Raw genomic sequence first — 12,515 nt, forward strand, 5'->3', positions numbered from 1 at the left:
AAGTCGCACAGTATCTGGATGGATGCTCTGGGCTGTACCGCACATCCCCGAATGAAGCCCCGCATTGATCTTAAATAAGAGGAATTTCTCCCTCTCTTTGTTTTGTTAGCAGTGGATATATGCGGGGGGTGGGGGTGGTGGGGGGTGCGTTATATTCTAAATGCTGACAGATCTGGATGCATTGGGGGGTCAGTGTATCAGAGCAAAGCACAAGACGGGCACACAACAAGGGACCGCTCTCTGTCCCCCTCGACTCTCTGCCTCCAAATCTGAAATGAATTGAGCTGCGAGGATTAAAGGCAATGGATTTCACTCAGGTTTTCTGACTCCGATGCCACGTTTAAGCGAAGGCCAGGGGGGCAGACCCGGGGCTTCTGTTTGGAGATAAAGCGCACAGCCCCGGAATTAAGAGGTTCTCACTTCATTCCCAGAGAACAGTCTCTGTGTGTGTGTCTGTCTCTGTGTCTCTCTCTCTCTGTATGTGTGTGTGAGTGTGTGTGTGAGGAGTTAGTCGCCTCTCTTGGTCACTTGTACACACACACACACCACACTGGAGTTTGACGACGTGTTGCTTTGCAATGAGAAAACTGGATGATTACAATCCTATTGCAAAAAGCCATTTCCCCCCCAAATTCCAAATACTGTACTTGCAACAACAACAACAACAACAACAACACCCCCCCCCCCCCTCCCACCACAGCACTGGGGAATTTATTTATTGAATTCAATGATATCCATTCCCTCTTCACTCAGACACAGCTCCAGTGTGGTTCGTGTTTGGGTAAAGAAGCATTTTACTGATGACTGGTGAAGCGATGCGGCTGTGATCCCACAGCGATGTTCCGCACCGCCTCGCAGTACCGCGCAGACGATGATAGATCAGGAAAAGCGGAGCGTTGTGTTCATATTGCGCTCTGTGTCCCTGACAAGGCTTTCGGCTCTGATCTCCCCCAACACCACCGCCAACAACCCCCACAGTTTACGCTGCGCATCCCATCACGGCCGTAAAATGCGCCCAAAGTGCTGAGCAGCCGCTTGTTTCGAAGCGTCGGGAACTTTTAAGTTCGCTCTTTCTTTCCTCGGATCCCACATTCACACACACAGACAGACAGACACTCACACACAGACAGACACTCACACACAGACAGACACACACACACACATAGACAGACACTCACACACAGACAGACAGACACACACAGAGACAGACAGACAGACAGACAGACACACACACACAGACAGACACACACACATAGACAGACACACACAGAGACAGACACACACACAGACACACATACAGACAGACACACACACACACACAGACACACACACACACACAGACAGACACACACACACATAGACAGACACACACAGAGACAGACACACACACAGACACACATACAGACAGACACACACACACAGACAGACACACACACACACACACAGACAGACACACACAGACAGACACACACACACAGACTGACAGACAGACAGACACAGAGCGCAAGAGAGGGAATCCCAATGACAGGGGGAGATGGAGAGATGGTTCAGTTGGCGGAGACTGTGAGTGAGTGTGTGCCACAGTCGGGAGGGAGTCACTCGCCCCTTTGCCTTTCGCGTTGCGTTTTAATCCACGGTTCCCCGACCTGTCTTGAGACGCTGCTTTTACGCACGTTGTTGCTACACGGTCTCAAGCCACACGGTTGTCAGCCCATGTTATACCAGGCGTTCCTTAAAGCAACGCAATGGCAAGCGACTGTCTGTGCAGGAATGGGCAAAACACCCAGTACTTCAATGCAAAGACGCGAGAATGAACGTGTGTGAGCTGTTACCGACACGATTCCGCGTCTAATCCTATATATGAGCTGTTTTTTTTTTCCTTGTCTCTCCCCCCCTCGGAAAGCTCGGATGCATTTGATGGATAGAAAAGTACAATCTCCCTAAAATCCCTGGAGTTTTCCAGCAATGATTTGAAAGAGTTCTTTCTTTCGCCTAATTGAAGCCAAGCAGCCAACGCAAAGGAGAGGGACGACAGGAGTGTTTTGAGTGTTGGAAGATTTATTTGAAAAAAAAATTAGGTTTAATAAAAAAAAACTGGGTCCAGGTCGGCAACAATCAGTGAGTGATCTGCACACAGATTCCCGTTTTGAATACACATCATTTGAGCAAGTGGTCGCCAAGATTGACATATGCAATAAACCCAACTGTCTGTCTGCAGCAATCTGAATCAATGCGATGCACAATTCCCCTTAACCCCAAAGTGTGCTTATTACACCACATGTTAAAGAATCTGGGAAGGTACGGGTAGTTTGACAGCAAATCCTCTTGTGAAAAAAACGCTGTGAATTATTTAGGTCAAGTGGCAGTTTTCAGACAGAAAGACAGTAAGTAAATCAACACTCTTAACTGTGACCTTTAAGAGTGATTTGGTTTTAATGATTAACGTTATTGAGCAAGAGCTTTGCACTCCAAGAGCTTTTGAGTCAAATGGCATCTTTAAGAATCTTGCATTCCCCCTCCTCAACCCCCGCTTCCTCGTTGCAGATCAACACCAACAACAGGATTACATTTGTATAGCGCCTTTGATCAAACAAACCAAGCTCAAAACTATTTTTTGGGGGCGGTAAAGAGGTATTTTTTATTATATGGAACTCACCATGCATTTCATTTACAGAGCGGCTGGTGGTGTAGTATAGTCTCGTCTCTAATGAGTCGTCTTCATTGACATCAACAGTCAGAGCAGGTTGTGGTTGGAATGAGGTGTTGGTCCTCTGGGGTGGTGCGAGCAGGACTGAACCAGAAGGCGGTGATGAACACATTGACAGCAGTGATCACCAGGATTAACCCGGTTACCACGTTATTCAGCAAGTGCACTCTGCAAGGGAAGAAAGAGCGAAGAACTGAGCATCATGGATTTGGAGGGCATAGCTTCATTTCAGTAAGAGTTACTGGAAGGCATCCTGGAATCCACGTTATTGATTATTGGTGTTGATTAGGCAGGTCCTTGGACAGGTCAATCGATAATGATTCTACTAATGTGGCGTATTTGCCCTTTAATTGGTGACGATGATAATAATTGCACCTTATCACGAGATGTCTCAAAAGAGCTTCACAGAATATATTATGAATTGACTGTAAATTTTGTTGGCAAAACGCGGCAGCCAATTGCACACAGCAGTGTCCCACAAACAGTCGTGGATCGATGGTATTTTAATATTTTAATTGAGATTAGTGTTGATGGCCACATCACGGGGACCCCATTGCTGGTCAGCTCTGGCAAAGGATAGTCAATGCCCCTGCAAGGAATTCAAGTCACTCCTGCCAAGTGGAATCTTCAACATCCACCTGAACAGGCAGACAGGAGCTACGTTTAATGGTTCATCTAAAGGATAGCACTTTTGATAATGCAGCACTCCCCAACAGTGCACACTGTGAAGCCAAAGCCCCCATATGGGGCTTGAACCCACGACCTTCTGACACAGAGGCAAGAGTGCTCCCAACTGAGAGCCAGACTTACAGCTCCTGGAGGCCATATTTTGCCCACAGTTTGGTACACATTGCACTAAATTAGCAGCACTCGGACAGACCACAGGATACATCATGTCAGGAAGTGAAATTTTAACACAACTGCAATAGAAGCTTCTATTTTGAGGCTAGGGTTCAGGGACACTGCTGGATGTGTTTCATCCATTTACTCTGCCCAATAGAACATTCCACTCAGAATTTGGTCAATGTTTGATGTGGATACTGGGTGCCCAAAGTCGAAAAGAGACTTGCAATAGCTCACCACAAATATTGGAAGTATAATCTTCATTAGCCTATATTACCTGTAATGCTATTTAATCAGTCCCAATTATGTCTAAAAGGTCAGTTTGTGTTTAGACTTGCTGATAGAGTCGCTATTAGCAAATCCCATTGCAAACCACTGCTTTTTCAACTCCAATCGGTGTAATCTAATTGCCTTCATGCCTCCAAAGCAGTTGGTAACAAAACCACAGCAGTACAACAAAAATAAAAAAAAATGCCATTACTAAATAATTGGTGTTCTGTTTGTGTCATGCACCAAGGCACAAAGGCAGTTTAGAAGCATTACTAAAAATATTAAATTAGGTCCATCATCTGATGTATCTAATTTAAATCGGCAGAACCTCTAATAGCTAAGCTACACTTAATAAATAATGTAATCTCAAACACAATTCCATAGATATCTAGAATAGGCACACGGAAGATTTCTTATTCCAAGGTCCATTAACACAGTAATTGTTTTACTGGCGCCCTAGGTTGCAACAGAAACTTTATCCTGAGACCACGGTTAAAAATATGCCTGCAACTCATTATACAGGCAAAAGATGGTAAGGAGGTAGACAGCTATCTTAACATCTCAGTAAAATACTACTGTGGTAAAACAATTACTTTGTTTTCAGGAAGCTTTATTGACATTTTGCAAAGAACAGGACTTGTGTGTTAACAGGACTCAAAGCATAAAGACTGGTGTAGTTATTTCAACTTTATTTGAATGGAACTTGCTGAGGTGTAAATGTCATTCCGCCAATTGATTTTTCTTTTGGTTAGCCGACGAAAAGCTGACCAGAGACACATGAGTGTTCACAATTCAGACACATATCTCTACCCATTGAGCGATGGTTCCATCAGTTGGAGGCGCCAAGCTTCAGCAGCCGCCAATTGATTGTAGATGTGGAATGGCTGGTATCACTTTTAGAAACACTTGAACAGCCTTTCAAATTTTACAACCATAACATATTCGTAAAATATCCCTTACAAAAAAGCAGCCTAATTGCCATGAAATAACTGCGGACATGCAAGGAGAGCAGTAAAATATCAGATTGTAAGCAGTCTGCCTGTGAACATATAGCTTGATCACTGATGCCAGCCACGAATGGTTTTTTGCACTCTGAATCCAACAAGCATTCACATTGAACTATAACACATTACAGTATATATACATTAAATACCATAGAATTTGAGCAGCACCTGAACTGGAACCAAGCCAGTTTTCATGAAACATGTAAGCATTTGAGTAATGTATGCATCTGGACATCTCTTGGTATTCAGCAGATTTATGTTTTAGTGAATGACCGTAGCCATACCTACCAAATGACGTAGAGCTAAATTGCCACCTTGTAATACACAGTTAGTTCTAGTTTTGGGGAATTTGAATTTTATTGAGTTTTAATTCAGCTAATTCAGACTTTCAGAGACTTGGGCTGTGTTTTCTCTCTTCAAAGCTTTATTCAGTAATTCTGACTTAAAGTAAAACTGAATTGTTCCAATGATACTTGTGAAAAATTCCTGTACAATTCCTGTATCAGATTGTGGAGTTACCTGAAAATACTTCTTTATATAATCCCATTTTCAAATTGTCAAATATGTCCCTTCAAAACATATTTGACAATTTGAAATAGAAGAAAAGAAATAGTAATAATTTGGTCACTCAATCCATGACTCTTTGTGGTTCACTGCTGTGTGCAATTGGCTGCTGCGTTTTGCCCACAAAATAGTCAATTCACTTTATAGTATATTCTGTGAAGGGCTTTGAGATGTCACGAAGATGTGATAAGGCTCTATGTCAAATGCAAGGATTATTATTATTATTACAGCTTTACTGGTCTTGTATTCCAGGAATAACAAAACCAGGTTACCTCCAGGAAAGCAAATTATCTCTGTCCTTGGTCCCATTCAGAACCTCTTTTAAGTTCAGAAATGCTCTTTATTGTCCAATGCAAGAGATCTTCCTGATCTAGATAGATTCTGTCTGCCTTCTGCAGTTTACAGTCTCTCTTCCTTAACTCTGGCAGCCACAGTCACACACATTTCTTCCTACTTGAAGAATTTTGTAAATAACAAGTTGGCGACTTGTTGTTTACAACATTTCTCTTTTAAGTCAAGACAAAGTCCCTTATCTCCCTAAACTCAACACCCTGGTTCAGGTAGTCATTCAGTGATCTCACATAATGGTTTGTTTTACTAGTGTCAAGTAGCCGCTCATCAGCAAACCCAGACAGCCCTTCTTTCTGGTGCTAAAGTCTATTCAAAGCTGTGTGCAACTCNTTTTTTCTATTTTTTTCCCTAATATTAGTGCAATCGACTGCTGCGTTTCCCCCACAAAATACACAGTTACTACACTTTATAGTATATACTGTGAAGCTCTTTGACTTGATAAGGCGCTATGTCAAATGCAAAGATTATTATTATTATATTTCTCATAGCCTCATTGTATTCCCATATAGTTCCTTTAACAATTTGGACAATCATTCCATGCCGTTTACATGCCTGACTCAGACATGCACCCTCTGTAAATCATACACCACATTTCACACTGAGTCAACAATTAATTTACAATCTTACTACAGTTCAATGAGTATCAAATCGACAGTTCTTCTGGGAGAGCCTATGACCTTATTGCCAATGCCAAGTTGTATTCCGCCATCCATGAAAAACAATAAGAGTTCTATCATTAGAACCAAAGTTACGATTTATTGTAAGTTTACCCCCTACCATCCTGCTTCCTCCCTCCTCTCAGCCTGCTTCACGTCTCCCGCCTTGCTCGCCCCACTATTGGTGGGCGGGCCTTCAGCCACTCTGCCCCCACACTCTGGAACTCCATCCCGCGATCCCTCTGCCTCATCCCCTCCCTTGCTACCTTCAAGACCCATCTCAAGACCCTCCTCTTCGACTGTGCTTTCGATCTCCCTGCTTCCCCACCTTCCCTCCACCCTCCTCCACCCCGACCCCCAGCTTGGGTCTGTAACTCTATCTGTCCAGCACCTTGGGATGTCATCCCGACTTGAAAGGCACTGTACAAATGCAATTTTGTTGTTGTTAAAAATTAACACACAATATACAACAACAACAAGATTTCATTTATAGAGCGCCTTTCACGTAGGGAGGACGTCCCAGTTGAGTCGGGACCCGAGCAGGGGGGAAATGGTCAGGGTGACGGGAGGGAAGGGAGGGAGCGAGGAGGGGGTAGAGAGTCGAGAGGGGAGCTGAAGGCACGGTCGAAGAGAAAGGTCTTGAGACCGGCCTTGAAGGAGGAAAGGGAGGAAGCGGCAAAGGCACCGGGGGATGGAGTTCCAGAGCGTAGAGGCTGAGAGGCTGAAGGCCCGACCACCGATGGTAGGGCGGTTAGGGCGGAGGATGTGGAGCAGACCGGAGCCAGAGGAACAGAGGGTACGGGCAGGTAAGTAGGGGGTTAGTAGGTCAGAGAGGTAGGAGGGAGCGAGGCCGTGAATGTAGAACAATTAGCGAGAATGCATATTTAATGCTTGTGATTAGATATACGCGATTAAACTCCCCCTGGGTTAAAAGATCTGGTCACAAGTTTAAACTATTCTTAATATTCAATAGGGTTTTACAGGGTGGCCTTCATGTCTAGTAACTCTAAGTAATCCAATGCAGTAAACAATTCAGACTGGAGCAGAAAAGCAGAGAGAAGAATCTATTTTGTGATCAGTGAATATCATTATATTCAACATGTTATTTCTGATTGAAAGGGTTATATCGGATCAATGAAAAGTTTGTATCTAAACAGTGTATTGAACCTAAACGTTGCAAAGAGATGTTTCGATTTAAGATGGAAGCTATGGCATTGAAAATAAGATGTACAGCAACACACTGCTCGGGATGCCTGAAAGTCTGGTAGCGCCAAGCAGTTAGGTTTGCATCATCCCTTGTTGCTTCTGCAACCTTTAGACTTTCATCTCATGGAACTGTGAGCAACATGTCTGAGACTATCAGTCAAAAATCCATTCCCCGTCAGCTGTGCAACTGACAGACCCATTACATTTGAAATCCTTGTCTATTTCAAGCTAAACTTTTATGTATGGCCTACCAAGTGAAAGACACCTGAACAACCAGCATAGATATGGCAAGAGCTAATGTACCTGTCACTGAGCCTGCGCTCTGGATCATCACATTCTATGTTCTTTGATCCTTTATAAATTAACAGGCCTGCAACAATCAGCTGAAGTATGACAGAGATGCACTGCAAAGAAAGTGGAGAAGAACAAGCATTAACTTGTACAAAAACTGCAACCATATCTGAGGGTGTACAACTCTTCTGTATTCTCGACCTAGCTTATATACGGAAAAAATATGAAGCAGTTTATCATGGTTTTGTTTGATAGTCTTGAATAATCTAATTTAATAGTCATTACTTTGTTGTAAAGTGACATTTTGTACCAAAACATGTCTTACAATGGAGCAGTTGAAGAGGAAACTGGCTGACGTTTTGTGAAGCTAGTACGTGACTACATGAAGAATACACATTAACTGCTTGTTTTATGGGGATTTTACACTAGCGAATCAAATCATTTAACATACAAATGTCTTTCGTGATTGTGGAGTTCATGGTTTTGACACCAGAGATGTACACAATCAGTACACCGTAATGTCCGTCCAATCCTGGGGACCTAGCGATGGTGTGGCTGGTGCTGACAGCAGCTTTCAGTCTCCTACAACTCATTCTGGAGGTAGATTTAGATGGTCTGAGCCCCCTCTAGCCCTAGTCACCCGCTGCCTATGTATTTAAAAAATAATTGGGAGCCATTTTCACAGGGACAATCAGGAAATAGCCGAATAGCTTTCCCGAATAGCCATTGGTGGCAGGTGATTGGGTTGTAGGGTGGCAGTGATTAGATAGAAGCTATTTTAATAGGAGACTGCCTAGACTTTGATTACTGGATAGAAACAATGTTGTCCACTTATTTCTGAAACTATTTTAATTGTAATGTGCAATGAAGATAATTCACATACATACCAGTAGACGAATAGGAAGTAGTAAAACTGTGTGCTCGGGCCTTCTTGTAGGAGATGCTTCATCTGCGAGGCATTTGCAGTAAATAGGGCCATATCTAGAAAGCCTTGAGCAATAGTCTTAGTCCTGGCATATGTGTTAATATTCCTTATTACCTAAAAAGGAAAATAGACTCTAATGTTATCACCCTGAATTGGCAGAATGACATTTGTCAAAGGAGATTTTAAATGAAAAGTAGAACACATTGGATTATCAAACATCATTCAGCATTCAGCTGTCACACATCCTGAGGCTCTTTGGTAATCTAATGCTGAACTATTAAGAGATTACCTGCTATTCTTAATGATGATAAACTCATTTTGAATTTGGTGAGATTGTCCTATTATGGTAGAAAAGAGAGGGAGTGGGTGCCAGAAGTCTCACATGGTGCTTGACATTAAAATCCATGCAGGTATCACATACAATTTAGAAATTTCTCCACAAAATGTAATGAAATGAAATGAAATGTTCAGATTAATATCATCCTTTTCCCAGTCTCTTGCTCGTACAACAACAAGATTTTTTCCCCCTGCTGATATGGAGGAACCTTCCCATCATCTATAATAACATTCATTTTCAAATTCAGTTTTAAATGACCTATCCTAAGCCTTCTTCATTAGGTGCAAAAGTCTGTATAGGGCTTTGAAACTTTATATAAACTGCTCAATGTTTTATCGCGGACGTCCAGGAGATTAGTGAACGGTTTTCTCTGAAATCAATGGAACATTTTATTGTTCACTTTACTAAGAGTTCGGGAGATGTTTACCCTGTCCTGAATATTAATCTCCTCAATGGGTTTCCTTCTGTAAAGATTCACTGAATCATTCACTGAAGGTTTCCGTACTGGAAAAAACTTTCCTGCCAAAGTGGATAAAGAATGACTTTCTCATGGCCTGTTATACTATTACAGAAATATATTATGCATAATATTATATAGAGTAGATAGGTATGGTAGGGAATAAGCAGTGGGTGGAGACTTATGTGCAGTATGCACACCGGCACAGATTGGTTGAGCGAATGGCCTGTTTCCCTGCTGTACAATCTATATAAATAATAGACATTATATTTTCCAAAATCCTGTTTTCTCAACAATAAAATGTTATGGCTTCTTAGCCAGAAATAAATCAAGAAGCATGTCTGAGCAAAAGTCTGCTGTTAAGACATGCTATGAGATTAATTTCTATTTTCTCGACAATCAACGACTCCTGCGATCTCAGTCTACACCAAGTGTTCACCATTGGCCATTCCTACGTATGTCGCTGAAGACCGGGCTGACCTTTCTCACTCACCGACTTTATTGAAAAGTTTAGGATTGTTCGAGACAGCGACTAAAGAAAAATTGGCTTAATGTTGTTTTAGGACTCGTGAAATTAGGTCTTCAACTCAGGCGAGTCTCTGAAAGTAGCCTATGTCTTATCTTGCTCTGTAAGAGGCAATAAAGCAAAACCAAATCAAACTCTATGGTGTCCACCAGTAAGCATAATATACTATTAATGTTTCAACAACATAAGATCAGCAGTAACTGCAAGGAGAAAGCGGGAGGCACAGAGAAGCTTTTAAGTGTTTTTTTTTATATACTTTGTAACATGGTCTGATGTCTGGTGCTGCATTTAGACAGTTATAGACAGAAGAATGCATTTCAGAAGGGATCTCTGTACAGTGGGAACAATAAATACTGGAGGACATAATTACTACATGCAAAAACCACTTGTTCTTTATCAACTCATATTAAGCACAGGGTTGATTTGTTATGGAAGGTGTATTAAGGTTATTAAAGTTAATACCATCTGTAAAAATAGACTTATACATATATACTTTCTGAATAAATATTTTGGACTCTTAACGCCATTTTCAGTAACTACTATAATTTTTTTCAGGAGCTACTGAATATTATCAGTCACAGAGGCTGGTCTTTGAGTGCAGAGTTTTGTTTTCCTACATAATCGCATCAAAATTATCCCGTGTTCTACAGGATTATTTGGAAGACTTGATTGAAATTCACTGCAATCTTGCGTACTCACATGCATCCTGCTTTCTTCATTGGAGCTTTGCTGTAAGAGCGGCTCCTCATCAGTAGATACATCACTGTCATCATAAGGTGAACTCTGAGTCATGATCCTCTGAATTAGGGTGTTCATTCCGTTCTTGTGAATAAAATTCCTATCAGAGAATTATAAGGCAGGATGAGCTGTTACAGCTGAAAGGCCTGATTTTCAAGCACCTCTGAAATTGTACTGAGATCCATGTGGCTTATTTTTCATTTTGATTTCACGAAAGTTAATCCACGCTTACCGTTCATGTTATTGGTGGCAGCAAAGGCAAGATGTGAGAGTGTGAAATTCTGGTACTGTCTGTTTATGGAGCACATTGTGGAGTTTTCCTTTTACAATAACATTGGATGAATGCACCGGACTTGCTGACTAATGGGAATTGTTCAAAGCTTTCAGCCGCCTCCTACGTTTTTTTTATGTGTGTGTGCTCGTTGCTTTACCCTGAACATGTTTTAGTTGTTATTTATATCATTATCAGACAATGAATACTGCAGAAAATACTTAATTTGACTTAAAAGGATACAGTCTTCATAGTTTATCTTTGATTGTTTTCACAAACACATGACAGTTTGAATCGCATCGAACTGCATTATTCTGTGACTTGTGTGTGATGGGATCAGAACAAAAGGTAGCACATGACTGTTTTGGCTCTTCTCTCTATTTNAAAAATAAAAGTTTTGCCAAACACCTTTTTTTCCCCAGGAAGATAGCTCCTATCAGGAGAATAGTTCAGAACATAGTTATATGCAGTGGGCATCCCCTCATTTATTCCATGAACCAGGAAGCCTTATAATTCATGATTGAGCAGTGTTTTTGCCAACGTGCTCTTTTTTTTACATATGAGCAAACTTTCAGCACTATATTTCCATAGACTGTTGACACGCACTCAACAGTGCATATTCAGGGGTCATATTCAGTCTAATCAGGAGTTGGCATAATGATCTGCTAAGATCTGAAGGTGCTAGTCCAGACCAAGTCAAATCAGATTTATAAGATGCTGTCAGTCAGTTTCAAGAGGACAAAGTATGATTTTGACAATATCTGGTTTTGATAATTCAGTTTAAAGTAAGGCCTAATTTGTGGGTTGGTTAAACAATGCATGTGCAAAATTTGCAGATTGGGTTAAAAAAAAATACAGATAATGGAATTGTTCACAAATTACAGCATTAAGGGTACCTGTATTATTTTGCATATTGCTAACACAATCCGTAAAGGTTGTATGTAAGCCAACACATAAAGTAGTTAGTTTTACAACTATGTCAATGTGTTGAAGTTTATCCGTTTTGCTTTTTCACTGTTGAGCAAATTTACACAATAACCCAAATTTTCTAGTTGCTTCTTAATGAACAATTCAAATCTATTATCCAAACTAACTATTAACATAATTTAATTGATAAGCAAATGGTATAAATTCTGGGCCATTGGTTACTGCAGTCGTGTATGACATTTCCTCCTCCAAGATCTTGCGAAGGGTTTAATCCAGTTACGAAGTGCCATGCTAATCTCCAATGAGATATCGATGCTAACTGTTCATTTCACAACGATGCGGCAGAAACCATGATTCATTTATTCTGGGATGTTGAATACTGGAGAGTGTTCTGAAAACATTTCATTAAGTAGCAGTGGAGATCTGGTTGTGCAACACCAGG

General features: G+C 41.3%; 1 protein-coding gene across 1 annotated transcript; it reads right to left on the reverse strand.

The window, feature by feature from the left end:
• Window positions 1-2,685: 2,685 nt before the first annotated feature.
• Window positions 2,686-10,953, reverse strand: LOC121850131 (ninjurin-1-like). Its single transcript, XM_042340230.1, has 4 exons — window positions 10,837-10,953; window positions 8,776-8,931; window positions 7,905-8,005; window positions 2,686-2,875 (listed from the first exon to the last, which is right to left on the reverse strand). The coding sequence occupies exons 1-4, from the start codon at window positions 10,951-10,953 to the stop codon at window positions 2,728-2,730; spliced, it is 522 nt and encodes a 173-aa protein (XP_042196164.1). The 3' UTR covers window positions 2,686-2,727.
• Window positions 10,954-12,515: the final 1,562 nt, after the last annotated feature.

This window comes from Callorhinchus milii, unplaced genomic scaffold, assembly GCF_018977255.1.
Source record: "Callorhinchus milii isolate IMCB2004 unplaced genomic scaffold, IMCB_Cmil_1.0 Scaffold14, whole genome shotgun sequence".
In the NCBI taxonomy this organism is placed as follows: Eukaryota; Metazoa; Chordata; class Chondrichthyes; order Chimaeriformes; family Callorhinchidae; genus Callorhinchus; species Callorhinchus milii.